Source organism: Leucoraja erinacea, chromosome 19 (genome assembly GCF_028641065.1).
Source record: "Leucoraja erinacea ecotype New England chromosome 19, Leri_hhj_1, whole genome shotgun sequence".
NCBI classification, from domain to species: domain Eukaryota; kingdom Metazoa; phylum Chordata; class Chondrichthyes; order Rajiformes; family Rajidae; genus Leucoraja; species Leucoraja erinaceus.
In genome coordinates this window covers 10,804,582-10,822,157 of record NC_073395.1, presented here as the reverse complement: position 1 = coordinate 10,822,157, position 17,576 = coordinate 10,804,582, and the positions used below count along the sequence as shown (strand labels likewise).

The following is a 17,576-nucleotide window of genomic DNA, read 5'->3' as shown; positions in this document are numbered from 1 at the left end:
GGAAGACAAAATCAGCTTTACCAGCAATAAGAAGGAACAGCAGATGCTGGTTTATACTAAAGGTAGACAGACACAAAGTGCTGGAGTAACTCAACGGGTCTGTGGAGTAAATGGATAGGTCCCGACCCGAAACGTCACCGATCCATTTTCTTCAGAGATGCTTCCTATTGAATGGCAGTGAATGATCATATTGAATGGCGGTGCAGACTCGAAGGGCCAAATGGCCTACTCCTGCACCTATTTTTTATGTTTCTATGTTTCCTGACCCGCTGAGTTACTTCAGCAATTTGTATCTATCTCAGGTTTACCTGTTCTTAAATTGCTGAGTTGCATACCTTCTCATTCTGTAAACAGTCAATGCAAAGACAGTCTCACGCACAAGTAGTTATTGAAGCACAATTTATTTAATTTGCAAGACCAACATTTAATTATTTGACAATTGAACTAACAGAACCATCTTTGCTTGAACACAGACCATTACAAATACCATCCTCGATTCCATAAGAAATTATAAAAGTTCACAGTATTAACGTTTTCAGAATGGAAGGTTGCTCACTGACACATGGTTGATGGTTGTCGGTAAGGAGAGTCTCTCACTGTCTTTGAACAATGTGGGGCGGTTTTTGAGGTAGTAAAATGCCCGACTGGTTTTGAGTTCAGCTCCAGCGATATTTCTTACTCAAATGCCTTTCTCTCTTTGTCACATTTACAGATCGACGAGTTTTGTAAGAGTTTCTGGCACAAGTTGAGATTCCAAGATCCCTCCCTCACCACCCCTCCACTACCACTGACAAGTTGTACTTGGTAACGAGTAACAACATTTGCAATAGCAGTCTCACTGAACAGGAATTACAGAAACTTTGCGTTTTACTTGAAAAAACAGCGCGTCATTCAAAAGGCATTCATTAAACATATACATATACGCTGTCAGAAGTAATTTTGAGAGCGTTAGACTCCGAAAATACCAACCTGCAAATCAAACTTTGGTATTAAAGGAACAAGTGGATTATTTTTTAAATCGCATAAATCAAACACGTGTAAAACACAAGGTGCGTACAATATTAATTGATACTTTATTAGCACATGTACTGGTGCAGTGTAATTCTTTGCTTTGCATACAACACACAAAGTATGCAGAGTCATCACGCATAGGGCGGCAACAAAGTTACAAAAAGTATTCAATATAGTCCCGATAGTTCCTCTTCCTTCTCGACCCCCCCCCGCCCAATATTTTTGTGTGCTCCAAATTCTCTTTAATAAATATCGAATTATCATTTCAAGATCATGCTTTCACCCTTCACAATCCTTATACTATTACATCATATTTTTAAAAAATATTTTCTATAACATCTATTATAAAGATAGAAATAACATTACTGCAATAAACTTTCAAAACTAAAATTTTTGCCGACCTTTTTAGTTGTTTGGCCTCATAAATCAGGGTCGGTCCTATAATAGTGTTGTCTTGCATTTGTTTTAAAAAGGTATTCTCCTCCTCACCCATAAGAACCAGCTTATTAAATATAAAACTTGCTGGGCAACCTGTGGTGGCCAATTTCAACTGTGGTTTGGTTTGCTTCCATTCAATCTCGCTTTCACTAGGAAGGAGAGAGGGGCACAAGCAACTTTGAAAGCTGAGCAAAAAAAAAGTTTTCCTTCTCATTCATTTTCTGAGATTAGTGCGAATTGGGAAGCTGACCACTACAGGGTATTGTTTATATTATTCACAAAAAAAACATTGGAATCGTCAGGTCAGCCCACATCTGTCGGGAAGGGACACACAGCTAACATTTCAGGTCAAAAACCCTTTGCCTGATTTGGGAAGGAAACAATATAAGCTTATTAAGTTGCAGTGGAAAGGTTGCAGTGGGATGTCTGTGGCAGGGTAAAACTAAGGTGATTATGGGAATTAGATGTAAACAGCATTCCCTGGTCAACGAGTGAATTGGAGCTGTAAGAGAGTGAGAACATCGGGATAGGAACATTGGCGGAAGGAAGTAGAAGTCACAAAATGCAGGAGCAGGACAATTGAATTCTATAACCGCAGGTAACTTTATTTCTCTGTGTCTGTTGCTCATCTGTGACATTGGCGCAGTTTATGTGTTTTTTCCACTTTTTCCTCTTCTTTTCTCTGCGAGTGCAGCACATGCCCAGCCTGACCTACCAGACATGTTTTCCTACTCTGCATTTGTAGCTCTTTTATTTTGTTAATGTCTGATGCTGTAATGAAGTCCTGATGCAAGAGGTTTCAAGACAAAACATCAACTATCCCTTTGCTTCTACAGATACCACCTGACCCATTGTGTACCTCCATCAGTTCTTTTTTTTTGTTCCAGATCGTAGTATCAGATATAATCATAAGGGACACAGATTGGGTGAATGCACAGTCTTTTTCCGAGGATAGGGATAGCAAGAACCAAAGGGTATGGGTTGAAGGTGAAAGATTTAATGGAAATCTAAGGGAGCATTTTTTTCCACACAGATGGTGGTGTGTATATGGAAGGAGCTGTCAAAGGAAGTAGTCAGGACAGATACAATAACAACATTTGAAAGACATTTGGACAGGTACATGGATTTGAAAGGTGTAGATTGATAAGGGCCAAATGGAACTTGGTTGAGAAGGGGCATCTTGGTCAGCATGGACAAGTTGGGTGGACAGGCCTGTTTCCTTGCTGTATGACCCATGATTATGGGCATTGGGCTGAAGGGCCTATTTCCTTGCTGTATGACTATTATTTTCTCATTTCATTTTTGGTTTTCAGCACCTGCAGTTTTTGTTTGGATTTTTATGATTTATATATAGAAAATGCAAAATTTATCATAGGGCAAGGTTACTTTTCCCAAGAAACTTTCAAAGCTCACTGTCTGAGCTGCTGCCACTGTGCCACCAACATGAGTGCGAGTTATTACTTAGTCAATGGTGGTTCATCTTGACTCCGAGGGGGAACATTTTATCAGTCTCTGGTTAGGAGGAGCATTTCAATGATATTTTGTTGTCAGATAGCTCCGAATACAGCCAGTTCATTTTATTTTGCCATTGCAATGGGAATGTTAATTGAAAATGACAGACATATTACAGGTTTGTTCGACGGTCAATGGTTCACTAAACTATAACAGCAGATTGAAGATGGATATAAAAGCACAATATTGGGGATTAATCAGATTTGGAATGCCAAAAAATATCAAGTGCCATCATCAAAAATAGCTTAAAGTGGGTCACATTTACAATAGTGTATTCTGCAAAATATTCTGTAGATGATAAAAGTGAATGTGCTTTATGGTATTGGACTTAAATATGACAACTATCTTAAACAACGGAGAAACGTATATTGCATTAATATTTAAGTGAAGGGAATTATTTCGAGAAGCTTGCACTCCAGCGGGGCAATCTCAGAGGAAATCCCATTTGCCCAGAAACTATTACATAGATAAATGAGTCTGCTGTGGGTGGAAGCGAAAGCTGGAGCTGACAGGAGGCAGTGCTGAGAAAATGTTTGAAGGCCTACGATAAAGTAAATTTTTTTTTTAAATATATGTATGAAACCTGAGCTGCAATCTCATTATTTACAGACTACCTGTTGATTGATTTCCAAGCCGAGAAGCATATCATAAACAATTCAAAAACATTTCAAGTGCAGTTTTGCATGCGAAGATAGGACTAACAAAAGATAGGATTCGACAATAACATAGACAAGTTTAGGAATATAGGATGATCGGCGAACTGGGTATATCAAAGATGAATTGAGCATGTGAACCTGATCTTTAGGTTCCATGGGAAGGCTGATAAGTGAAAAATCTGTTTCATCTTTCTGGAAACCTGAACAAAGTATCGATGTATAGGACGCGCCTCAATAAACTATTCAGTCAGCATATAATGTAATGGTCCAGATCACACCAGATAAAAAGTTGCACAGGACAGTGACGCATAGTGATATCATTTGTGTTGCCTGTTACATTGCTGGACTCCTATTTAAATCCAATAGAAGTGAATATGAAGAAATTTGTATAAAGGGCAATTGATTGGCTACTAACTGCTTTGGACTAATGCCAAGACAATTTTAAACTCCAATAAATCTCTACGTGTAGCAAAATCACAGGTAAATAAATGCAATGACAGACAAGGTAGAAACAAGAACCAATTTCCCAACGTCAGACACAGTTGTTTTCAATAAACAAACTACAATTATAATTAAGGCAAACATCACAGTCCAAAAAGTCTATGCATTCTTTGGTCACAATTTTAGTGAGAAATCAGTGCAACAAATGCAAACCCTGTATAAAAACAGCTGAAATTGCACACTATCATTTCACGAAGCAGTGGTGCAGGGATTCTGCCAAAGTTGTGATAGAACTATTTAAATGGAGTTATTTTTTTGGCTTTGCAGTGATTCTTTTTTTGTTGGTCTTAATCAAAATGAAAAGAGCCTTTTTCATCATGAGTTGAAAATAACGTGGTAGATTTTTATCTTCATTTCTGGACAGTAATCTGGTAGAATAGAGCCTATTGCCCATCCAAATGGCAAATAAATATGATGAGTTCTATAGTGGGTAACTGCTGTTATAAATCAGATTAAGTCAAGCAAAGAAACCAAAATTTAACCCTGCAAATTGAGCATATTGTCTTTTTCCACAGTTCAAACAAATAGTGAATTTAAGAGATATAAATTCAGATTAATTTTGTGAGCAGCCAAATGGCAAATATTGAAAAATCACAGATATATTGCCTGTGTTTTTATTAAGCATTGATGATTTAGATGGGAACCATTTTGCAACAAGTGTAAGCGAAGCCACACCGCAGACTTACGAATTGTAGAGTTTGTCCTGAAAATAAGATGCCCTAAGAAATGATTGTAGCTACACGAACACGTCACACAGCAAAAATAATTATATTTTCACTCTTTATTAGCAGCGGCACAAATATATCTTGCTTGTAAAATGCAATAATGGTGGAGAGAAGCTGACTAACAGGAAGAAAGCCCTGCCCCAGGGGCACCTGGCAATGTTCTTTTTACGATCTGATGACTTATTGAGGCAAAGTCCACTTTGCAGATTTATGTTGGCAAATAATGGCTTGGGTGCCATTTTGACATGGCTAGGGTGCCAAGTGTGGCCTTATTCGATAAGATCCTAGGATGGAAAGGAAGAAAACAGATTGATATTAAAGTACATTAACAGCAAACCATTTCATTCAACAAGATTTACAAGAACTAAATAAAAGCAAACTGAATCAACTGACTTACATTTTCAGACATTTGATAAATATTTATTATATCCCATAACCAGGAACTTATGGATCTGTTTGTTAAGGTTTCAGTTATCATATGAATAAATAGTTTGTTACAGAACTAATGTGTAATTGTGTTTTGGAGGAGGAGAAATAAATTATGATTCGGTCTTTTGTAAAAATCATAGATCGGTGAGAAACGCAGCTTAAAAGAGTGTCCAGCTTTAAGTTTCTGGGCACTCACATCTCAGAGGACCTCACATGGTCCACCAACACCGCTGCACTGGTCAAGAAGGCATAGCAACGACTGTTCTTTCTGATACCATTAAAAAAGACTGGTCTTCCCCAACAGCTGCTGTCAACCTTCTACCGCTGCACCACAGAGAGCGTATGGCATCTCTGTGTGGTATCTCAGCTGCACGGAGGTGGAGAGGAGAGCTCTTCAGAACGTCGTCCAAAGAGCGCAGAAGATCATTGGGACACCGCTACCAGCCTTGGAGGGCATCTACCACACACGGTGCCTCAGGAAGGCCGTCAGCATTCACAAAGACTCCTCACACCCTTGTAATGGACTGTTCGAACTACTTCCTTCCGGCAGACGTTACAAGGCCTTCTACGCCCGCACCTCCAGACTCAGGAACAGCTTCTTTCCCAGAGCTATAGCTGCTCTGAACCGGCCCTGCTGAGTGCCCCCCACCCCCATGGACTGTCTCCCTCGAATGGTCACGTCGCACAGACACATCTGCACTTTAGTCTGTTTTGACTATTTTACTGTGTAATGTTCTTTGTACAAACCATGTTCTCGGGGTATCTAAACCTAAATTTTAGTAGTTACTTAAGTTATGATGTTGGATGGAAGCTGCGTACCCAAATCTCGTTGCACTTATGTGCAATGACAATAAAATATATTATTATTATTGAAAACAGTCCCTTTAGCCCACCAGGTCCACACCGACCATCAACCACCCATTTACACAAATCCTACTTTCATCCCATTTTTATTCTCCCCACGTTCCCATTGACTTCCAGCAGACACCAGCACTCACCTACACAATGGGAGCAATTTGCACCGGTCGATTAACCTACCAACCCGCACACGTTGGGATGTGGGATGACACCCACCGTGTCACAGAGAGCATGTACAAACTCCAGTAGAAACAAGGAATTGCAGATGCTGGATTATACAAAAGATAGACACAAAGTGCTGGAGGAACTCAGCGGGTCAGGCAGCATCTCTGGAGAAAAAGGGTGGGTGATGTTTCGGGGCAGGACAAGTCTGAGGAAGGGTCCCGATCCGAAATGTCACCTGGCCTTTTTCTCCAGAAATGCTGTTTGACTCGCTGAGTTACTGCAGCACTTTGTGTCCATCTTTGGTACAAACTGCACACTGACAGCAGCCAAGGTCAGGACTGACTCCTATGAAACTAATTTACCCTATGGAAATACATCCTACGTAACACATTTTGTGGCTAATTCTTTACTGATCCAGTATTTGGGTTTGGAAGATCCACTGATAAGGCTGTTTAGTCATATTTTACCAATAGAAGGAGGTCTTTCATAAAAGTTGTATTTTAGAATGCTGCCTTTTAGAATTATCTATCCAAAGAATTACATTCCTCTGATCTTTCCGCAAAGCCTAGCGTTTGATAAACAGGCCCTACCATTATCATCTCTCTTAAATTAATGTTGGATACGGCAATTGCCAGAGAGCAAAGCAGCATTATCCCCACAAATACACGTCAGGCAGTTCACCCTTGGTTGTATGGAAACTTTTAGCATTAATAAATAGAAACTGAATGATCAATTATTTGGACAAGTGTGGATTGATTGAGGAAAGCCAGCTTATATTTGTTTAAGGTAAATCTTGCATTACCAACTTGACAAAATGTCTTGATGAGGTAGCAGAAAAGGTGAATAAGGGGAATGTAGATGATGTGCGTTTATGTACTTTCAAAGGGCAGTTAATAATGTGCTGCATAGAAGTCAACAGGACAAAGGGAGAAGTTGCAATTTGAATAGAACATGGGAAAGGAAACAGAGTGTAGCAGTTGTGACAACACCCCCTCCCTTGGATGTCGCTGTGATATCTATCACTGGTCAGGGGAGGCCTCGTTGGTAACAGCTGGGTCCAATTGGTTGATTTGTAGGAAGAAACCGCAGATGCTGGTTTACACCAAAGATAGACACTAAATGTTGGAGTAACTCAGTGGGTCAGGCAGCATCTCTGGAGAAAAGGAATAGGTGGCATTGAAGGGCCTCGACCCAAAACATCACCTATTCCTTTTCCCCAGAGATGCTGCCCAATTAGCTCATATTGGTTTGACCACCTGAGGGGCAGCGCCCTCATGCGCTTGGAATTTCTTCTAAATAAAATATATCATACGAGTTCACCCTACTGCGAGTGTCGGTGTGGTCACTGCCCAACCCACATCATCCCGGATGCCACACAGTGACTAGATGATCTTTGAAATGAAGATGTGCCGTGCTGTGGGTTTCTCCAACATAGTGTCAGTATAACTCATGTATGCAAATTAGACCTGGGACAGTCTCCAAATTTGTAGCTAACACAACATTTGAAAACTCAGTGAACCACAAGAAGTATAAAAATAGATTTCGAACTGATATGGAGAAACTGACGGGTGGAAATGTAACTGAAAAAAAAATACAATGTTTAATTTCATTAATAAGAATGAAGAAAGCCAGAGTCAAAGAGTAGGGAAAAGAAGGTCCGGTGAAAGTAGTGAAGTAAAGAAAATGAAGTTTAAACAAGCATTTAGGTTAAACAAAGAAGTGAGGGTTTAAAGAAAGGTCCTCAGGGAAATTAAAGCAGTAAGTATTTTTGATGGATATTCATTTAGCTGAGTTAATCAAATAAATAGAGGCATGGCAGGGAACCTCAGCTCCATATAGTGCAAATCCTGTGCAAATTGTGAGCATCTGGATGCTCCCCGTGTCCTGGACAAACACAGGTGCAGAGAGCATCGTCAACTGAAGCAACTCAAGCTCTGGGGTTTGGAGCTTTAGCAGCAGTATCTGTGGTTTATCCCTTAAGCTGCTTGTTTTATGAACATCATGATTCGGGAGGTGGTCTCCCTGCAGGCAGAGACCAATATGCCCCATCTACACTTGTGCCACATACTTGTGTTTGACCCACTAACCTGTCAAATGAAGCAGTGAGAAGGGGAGGGGCGAGAGTGAACAAGGAAATTTGCACTGACTTTGCAAGCAAATATCAACAATAACCCACTACCATCAAACCAGCAACAGGTAATGTAGAATAAGTGATTTCAGAATGGTATGTTGCCTCCCTGATGTTAAAATATTATTGATTATCTGTAGAAAATTCAAGATGAAGGAAAGTAAACAGATAGAAATTATGGACCGTATCAGGACCAATGATAGACAGAAAAGGGGATGAAGTCACAAGGTTAATTCCCGGGATGGCGGGATTGCCATATGCTGAGAGAATGGAGCGGCTGGGCTTGTATACTCTGGAATTTAGAAGGATGAGAGGGTATCTTATTGAAACATATAAGATTATTAAGGGTTTGGACATGCTAGTGGCAGGAAACATGTTCCTGATGCTGAGAGAGTCCAGAACCAGGGGCCATAGTTTAAGAATAAGGAGCAAGCCATTTAGAACAGAGATGAGGAAACATATTTTCACACAGAGAATTGTGAGTGTGGAATTCTCTGCCCTCAGGGGGCAGTGAAGGTTGGTTCTCTGGATACTTTCTAGAGAGCTAGATAGGGCTCTTAAAGATAGCGGAGTCAGGGGATATGGGGAGAAGGCAGGAACGGGGTACTGATTGGGGATGATCAGCCATGATCACATTGAATGGCGGTGCTGGCTCAAAGGGCCGAATGGCCTACTCCTGCACCTATTGTCAATTGTCTATTGAATCTGAAAGCTCTGGGCTACGGATATGAAAGACTAATCAACCAAATGAATTAAAATAAAGTTTCCAAATTACTCACAACATCAGAATCATCGTGATAAGTTCTATCAGTGTTTGATCTGTTGCCATCCAGACTTTCAGCAATGCAGACTTCATCAGTATTGGTTTGCAGAACAGAATAACGGTAGACCAAGGCCCTGTAAAGAAGGAAGTCAGTCATACACATTGAGTATAGAAATATACTATAGTAAACTTTTGAGACCCGAGCTGTTCAAAATTAACTAGAAAATAAAAAGGTCCTTGCATATCCAGCACAAGGTGAATGGATAAAGGCACACCGTCAATCAGAAAGCTCCTGAAACACTGTATGCATATATTCATTAAAAAAAACACTAGACCAAGGGGGACCTGTTGGGTCCCGTCCCCTCAATGCACGGTTGTGGTGGTGGGAGGGGGGGTTCGTTGCGACGTCACACACACACACTAACCACCCTCCATACACACAGGGGAGGGGGAAGGGGAGGGGAGGGGGGGGGGGGGGGGGGGAGGGGAGGGGAGGGGAGGTGGAGGGGGGAGGGTGGAGGGGGGTCAGAGGGGGGGAGGGGGGTCAGGGGGGAGAGAGGGGAGAGGGAGAGGGGAGGAGAGAGAGGAGGGGGAGAGAGAGGAGGCAAGGGGGGGGAGAGAGAGAGGAGGAAGAGTGGGGGGAAGGAAGGGAGGGGAGGGAGAGGGGAGGGGAAGAGTGGTGGGGGAGGGAAGAGGGGGGGGGGAGAGTGAGTGGGGGAGAGGCGGGGTAGTAGTCGGGGAGAGGGGGGGGTTGTGTGGGGGAGAGGGGGCAGGTGGGGGGCTGGAGGGGGCGGAGGGGGGGCAGAAAGGGGAGGGGAGAGAGAGAGAGAAGGGGGACAGGGGGAGGGGGGATTGGGGGAGAGGGGAGGCAAAGGGAGGGAGGGGGAGGGAGTGGGGGGATGGGGCTGGAGGGGTGCAGGTGGGGCGGGGGAGAGAGAGGAGATTGGGGGAGAGAGTAGGGAGGAGGGGGGGGAAGGGGGAGGGAGATGAGGGTGAAGGGCGAGGGGAGAGGGGGGAGGGGTGAGGGGGAGGGGTGAGCGGTCAACCCCAGTGCAGCCATCAGCTACCCGCTGCCTGGACCCGCGGGTGGCCGTCTTGGCCGGGCCCAGGAGCAGACGGACGGGGAGATCCCACCCATCCCTTCCGTCCCTGCCCCCCAGGTGTCTGGAATGTGGGGCTGGAATGTGGCCGGGGATTGGGGAGCATGTGTAGGTGGGGCGCGGTCTCTTCCTCGCCACGGATGTGGTGGGCGGCCGGCGAATGAATAAACAGAGGACATAGGTTTAACGTGAGAGGGGAAAGATTTAATTGAATCACGAGATACAACTTTTCCACACAAGAGGGTGGTGTAATCGTATGCAAGGATTACAATTTAAAGAAAATTCCTTCAAAATGGAAAAAAGCAAAGCAACGATTACCTATAGTTTCAGATTTTGCATTGGTGATTTGCTGATTGAAAAATAAACAATGTACTTTTAATCATATGATGTTTTCTTCAAATATAATGCAGCATCTTTGTCTTTATCAAAATCCCTGACTCACCACCACCCACACTCTTCAGACACTACGCACTTTGCTAAACCATCGTTCCTACACAAAGGGAAGACATTTTCTAATGGATAAAATGAATGAAAGTCATTCAAGTAAGCTGGCAATTTCAGTACATTTCCAGTGCAACTGGAAGTAAAATGAAAAGATGAATAATCAGAATGATACTAATTGTTCTGCAGATTTACTGCTTCACACTATTGTGCAGCGATGTTCTCATTTTGCTCATAAAAGGACCATATCCAAAATGCTGCTTTCAAATTTAGATTATAAACGTCCTAAAGCAAGGCTAATCAATCCCAGTTTTCTATGGACTGCTTACCTTCCACCGCACACATATTTCTTGAAAATAAGGACAATGCCAGTTATCATCAGTATTGATGCTCCCAATACACTCAATACTATGATGATGACAGTAATCTTGGGCACCTGTTAAAAATGAAACCACATTTACAATATTCAGAAAGGCAAAAATTTAATGCAGTTTCAACTAGTACACAGAAGGAACTTGCTTTTATAAAGCACCATGCTTCCAAAACAGTTGGAACAATTTGAACCAAACATTTCTGCAATAAAAATCAATAATAATGGCAGGCACATCCAAAAGCAGAAGTCTACAAATGCTGGAAATTTGAAATAAATAAAATCGCTGGAAATAATCAATAAACAGGCAACATCGATGAGGATGGCATATTTCCAGTACATTCTGATTTTATTTCACAACCTCCATCACAATCTCATGCAATTTACAGGATTTCATGCAAGTCAATGCAAGTACAAATACCATTTGCTGGTGATTTGCCCCAATTCAGCAGAGACAAATTTATTTGATCCCCCGATCACATACAGAGGGCAATTTGCCCACAGGCCTTTCATCAAATCAGTGGACTCAGAGTGTGTAGAGATTTGCAAACAATATCATTAATATGTTGAAGGAAAAATTAAAAAAATTATGAACTCTTTCATGAGCATAAACGGACCCACATCAAGTCCACAAACCAATAGTAGCCCATATACAAATTACTTTCAATGGTGGGCTGATAACATAATAAATAATGTAAAACATTTTCTATGGTATTTCTATTACATTTTCTATGGTTCATACTTAACAAGGTAACTCACTCAGACTACTGCATTTCTGGTCTCTGGTCTATTGTGAAGATTAGGCATAAGTTCAGCAATGTTAACACTGATCTGAGCAGGTTCAACATCACAACAAAAAGAGATTACATAAATAATCAACAAGATCTGTCCGATCCTTTGAGATCTTGTGAATTGATTGCATTGTGTGTGAACTGTGTTAGCATGTTCAACTCATGTCTTTAAGGCCACTGCCCTTATTTCAGATAACTATCTTATTATTATATTACTTAAAACTCTGTTCTTGACCAGTTTTGGCGATCTGTGCTGCGATTTCCGAGAGAACACCGCCACCTACGGCCGTCATTTTTGGCCACCTCGCTCAGAGCCCTCCTCCACCGTATGTGTCCCGAGGATTTTTCCCATCGATGAAATATGACAGAGATATTAATGATTTTACAAAATTCCCCATTCTCTCTACTGCCCCCGCTGGCGGCAGGGGGGAGGGACTATAAAACCAGCAATTAGTCTGCAAGCTGGAAGAAGGCAGAGGGTCACGTTTCTCTGAGCTGTGAATAACACTGAACACATGACCGCACAACTGTGAGTAAGTACCCTTAATGTGGTTTGAAAATGAAAATATGGTTAAAGTAAAAAAAGCACTGCCTGCAAATGGTTGTTTAGGTTGAAATAAAAAGGCACTCTCTCTCTCCCTCCTCCTCTCCCCTCCCCCCCTCTCCCCCCCCCCCCCCCCCCCCCCCCCCCCCCCCCCCCCTCCCCCCCCCCCCCCCCCCCCCCCCCCCCCCCCCCCCCCCCCCCCCCCCCCCTCCTCCCCCCCCCCCCCCCTCCCCCCCCCCCCCCCTCTCCTCCCCCCCCCCCCTCTAGATGTGACTGCAAGTTGGGGGCTATGCGTCAGCAGATACAGTGGTTATGGGGTAAAACGTGCAAATTAATAATATTAATATTATATCAAGGGGGGTGATTAGCGTGAGTGCGGGGGGGGGGTGATAGTTAGTGTGTGTGACGCAGCATGCCGCCTCCCCCCCCCCACAACCACACGTTGGGGGAACAGACCCAACGGGTCTGCACTTGGTCTAGTAGTTATATATAAACTGTTGAGGCTAAAGAGAAGTTGCACCATTTAGGACATTTTTAGCCATAATTTTCTACGGGCGAGTTTGCAAAATAATAATCCTGTTGTTAAGTTTGTTTCACATGGTTCGCACCTACAATTACCAATGGGAGTGGCTGGGGCTTTCAGAGATGCACATCCAGGAAATGGCCTTGATGTCTCAATCTATCACCGCTTCACTATTCTAAAAGGAAGATAAATCTAGTAGTTTACTTACGGGATCTTTTACCGACAACATTTGTTCACAATTCATGTTTGTCATTTTTTCTGATCGATTGGGCATGAAACCACCTTCACATTTATCTCCTGGGACTTTTCGATACCTTAGAGAATTGATAAACAATTTAAGAATACAATATCCCATAATTACATGCCTTTACTGTTAATCTAAAATATGAGAAACAATCGGGGAATATCTGATGTTTTCCCGAGACAGCTTCCTCACTTAGTTGAAGGACATCAGTACTCTAAGAAATATTGAACCAACTGCAGTTCACCATTATCCAATCTATTCTGCTCTTTCATAAAGCAGACTGCTATTGTTGTTTTTTAGTTCTTAACTAATGGACGTTTCATGCTGGAGTTGGACTAACCTTGCAACATTGCAACCTCAAAATAAATAAACATTCGACCCCTTGACCACTAATATTTAAGGAAAGTACTTAATGCATGACAATTATAGAAGTATATATTAGGTCATAGAGGTCAGACTAATAATTCCATATTGTACATCAGTGGAAGGCTTTTATCTGCTGTTAAAAAGTTGAGGTAAAACTGACCTCAGAGGCCATCTTCGTATTTCTAAATATATTGATATCATAGTGTATATTGGAGAATTGTGGATAACAGCATGCCAAATATCAACACTGCTCAGGAAGGAAATGTCTTCATTTGCGGGATCAAAATGCAGGAGGTGAGGCATCACAGCTTTTAGCAAAGCCAATGACACATCTATTATAGAAGAGCTGAACTAATGACAGGGCATACAAATGTGTCATTAATGTTTTTCTCTTCCAGCATCTGTAGCTTCTTGTGCCTCTATTCTGAAATGTTTTTAAATCACTGAATTAGCACTATAATGTCCAAAAAATCCTCCTTCATCATCTTGGTTTACCAAAAAAAAGTACAGGTCCACCACCTTGGTTCCATAGCCTTGCTGGATTATCTGTTTTGTTGGAGCAACAGAGTAGAGTAGTCAAACGTTACTGCAACGGCCCGAAAGGCCGAGATACAAAGTTGGCCTCGGAAGTCGATTATGGGAATGGGTCTGCCTGCTGTGTCTGGACTGGAATTCCAGAGCTCCGGCTGCAGGGGTCAAAGTCGACCCAGTGATGTCGAGATCAGTCTCCTCATCCGGCCTAGGTGCCTGCCACATTTTTGGGGGGACTTCCAGGCGGGTGGAGATTTCAAGTGCGTTTTTGTTATTTTATCTGAATTAAAAGAGGTACCAGACCACTAGTTGCAGGATAATCGGTGGTGGACTCGTCCTTTGATGTAACTAAATCACATCTTATATGTAATGCACATTAGCAACTTAACGTGCAGAAAGATAGGAGATGTTATCAATGTTTTAAAAAATAGTTCACCCTTCTGTATTCAACAGCTCCTCTTTGCCTTGTAAGCAGAATTCCAGCACACGATTCTTTAAGTCTGGCTGTTCTTTACATTCATCACTATTTCCTTCGCGATAATATCCAAAATCACTTACGTGGGAAAATGAAAAAAATATTTTTAATGATTATCAATCAATGAGAATTATATTTGCTTGTATTTGCTTAAATTGCATTGTTGTTCAGACTACATTTTACACCTTGCCATTGATAAAATTTCAATGAGCAGATTTTGGATATCAGGTCATGTACCCAAAATATTAACTGTTGTTTTCATCTCTACAGATGCTACATAAACTGCTGTGTATTTCCAGCATTATCCGTTTTTATTTCAGATATTGCACCTCCTTCATGGAGGTGCTGCCACGTACTCTTATTCTTAACTTTCTCATTCAATTATTCCCATATTGGACTTTAATTTTTTGTTGTATTATTTCAGATTGCACCATTCTAATGTTTTGTACTCATAGTTGTATGTATACTGTACATATATTTATCATTACTGTATGTATACTGTTTACTCTGTGAGCTTCATATAGACAAGGAATTTTCCTGGTGTAACTGAGAATAAATATATTTAATCATAAAAGTGTTTTTCCTCAATAAATCTGCATGCTCTGAATCTCCTTGGTAAATGTCTCTTTTCCTTTATTATTGCTGCTTTAAGTTTCACTCTGCTCCCCAATCTTCTCATTGCAAATGTCTGTGCTCCCAGTGGTATAAATATTGAAATTGCTTTGGTTCTTCCTGTCAAGAAAGCTCAGATATAGGCAGCAGTGGAGGCCTCAAGCTTACTCCATCATTCAATCAGATCTTAAATATTGATTTCTCTAACTTCAATTAACCCCTGTATTCCCTCTCTCTCCATTCTTCCGCCACCCAAGTCACGCCAGCTTCTCGTTCTCACCTAGCTAACAATGGCCTGTTTCCTTTATCATCGTTACTTTTTTGCTTATCTTTCATTCATTTGTTCTATAACTCTCTGCAACACCGTCTATATCTCTCGTTTCCCTCTCCCCTAACTCTCAGTCTGAAGAATTGTCTCAACCTGAAATGTCACCTATTCTTTTTCTTCAGATGCTGTTTGACCCGCTGAGTTACTCCAGCTTTTTGTATCTTCAGTTTAAACCAGCATCTGCAGTTCCTTCCTACACATAGTTGATCTGATCTTGGCCTCAACTAATTTTCTTGCCTCTTCTTCATAACCATTGACTTCTCTATTGTAAATATATTTATTCATTCTAATCTACCTACTATGAACATCTCTTTTCCTTGACTTGCCTGCCACTTATTCTTTGTTCACACCTATAGTCTTCCTGCTATAACATTTGCTGCCCCTTGTTCTCCGCATTGGACTTAGAGAATACTGTCTCAGATATTAATGTAAAATGAATCCGAATCAATTTCTGCAATGAGAAATTTCACCTAACAAGGCTTCCTTCACTCAATTGTTCTGAGCTTTCCAATATAATATTAGAATGTTGCTGGAACTAAAGTACAAACAACTTCGACAGATTATTAAATATAATGGAAAACAGATACATTATAGTGAAGGGCCCATTTGAAATGTTTGAACATTGAAGACAAATAAAACAACAGTTTTCAGTTTGTTTAGAAAATAAACAAAATTTCTACGCAATTATTTTCTACGCAGTTATTTGTTATATGGTTAATTATGATAACATCTAAAAAGTATTCCATGACCAGATTTCCATACTCAGACTTTTTTTTGAATTATACAAGAGTTACAGAATTCAGGCATGTGAAGATGGTTAAATATCTATATTGACACATACCACATATAATCAACTAGAGTGCAGGGGCAAAAGCTTTGTTTTTTGTTGATGATATAATCCCTCCCATTTCTACATACGGAGGCCTTGGCAAGTCTCTGAAATGTTTCTTTGTATCCCAAAATGCAGCCATCGTTTTTTGTCCCAGTTCCGATAGAATGTGCCAACCATTTGACATAATCCTTTTCTTCACCTGAAAGAAGAAAATATTCCATTTTAAGAAACGTATGGTTAATGAATAGAAGATCTTTCACAGTAATGACATGTAAACTGTTCTGCCCGGACATATCCAGTGGAGATGGAAGGGAAAACTGAGGGACCATGCACTTGTCCTCATTGGTGGGACAGTGGTGGAGAGAGTCAACAGCTTCAAGTTCCTGGACAAACACATCTCCGATTATCTGCCCTGGCCCCAGCACATTGATGCAATGCTCATCAATGCCTCTACTCCTCAGAGGTTTCAAGAGAATCAGTATGTCTCCGAATACTCTATCGAACATCTACAGGTCTACGGTGCAGAACAAACTAGTTGCATCTCAACCTAGTTCAGTAATTCAAATGCCCAAAGACAAAGAAAGTTGCAGAAAGTAGTGGACATCGTCCACTCCATCACAGGCACAGACCTCACACCACTGAAGGTATCTACAGGAATCACTGCTCAAGAAGGCAGTTAATACCATTGAAGAACACCACCATGCTGAATAGCTACCCTCGTTTCTTACTGCTACTATCAGGAAGAAAGAAGTCCAAGAGCCATTAACTCCAAGTTCAAAGACAGCTTCTGCCCACAAATCATCAGGTTCTTGATTTACCCTGCACAAAACCAACCACAACCCTACCTAAACACCAATTCATTATGGACCTTGCATTACTACAGTTGCTCTACGTACTTTCGTTTTTGCACTATCATAGGCTGGCATATTTGGAATAATTGGTAATTTATTGCACATTTATTATCATTGCTGTTGCATCCAATGTGGTCATAAGGCCATTAGAAATAGGAGTCGAATTAGGCCATTTGGCCTATCAAGTCTACTCCACCATTCTGAGTATAAACTCAGTGCCGACAAACGCTCGTCATAGGTTAACCTACTCATTCCTGCGATTATTCTTGTATACCTCTTCTGGAGCCCCTGCAGAGTTAGCACATCCTTCCTCAGATATGGTGCCCAAAATTGCTCACAATATTCCAAATACGGCTTTACCAGCATCTTTTCAAGCCTCAAC

The 17,576-nt window shown here is 41.5% G+C and overlaps 1 protein-coding gene across 1 annotated transcript in view; it reads right to left on the bottom strand.

Moving 5' to 3' along the window:
- Window positions 1–1,054: 1,054 nt before the first annotated feature.
- LOC129706207 (sortilin-like) overlaps window positions 1,055–17,576 on the bottom strand; it is a 97,016-nt gene continuing 80,494 nt past the window's right edge. The window contains exons 16-21 of the mRNA XM_055650270.1: window positions 16,353–16,542; window positions 14,533–14,649; window positions 13,164–13,269; window positions 11,057–11,163; window positions 9,203–9,320; window positions 1,055–5,127 (exon numbers count right to left, since the gene is read on the bottom strand). Of these exons, the coding sequence (XP_055506245.1) occupies window positions 5,113–5,127; window positions 9,203–9,320; window positions 11,057–11,163; window positions 13,164–13,269; window positions 14,533–14,649; window positions 16,353–16,542 (653 nt within the window). The 3' untranslated portion in view covers window positions 1,055–5,112. The remainder of the gene's footprint in view (window positions 5,128–9,202; window positions 9,321–11,056; window positions 11,164–13,163; window positions 13,270–14,532; window positions 14,650–16,352; window positions 16,543–17,576) is intronic.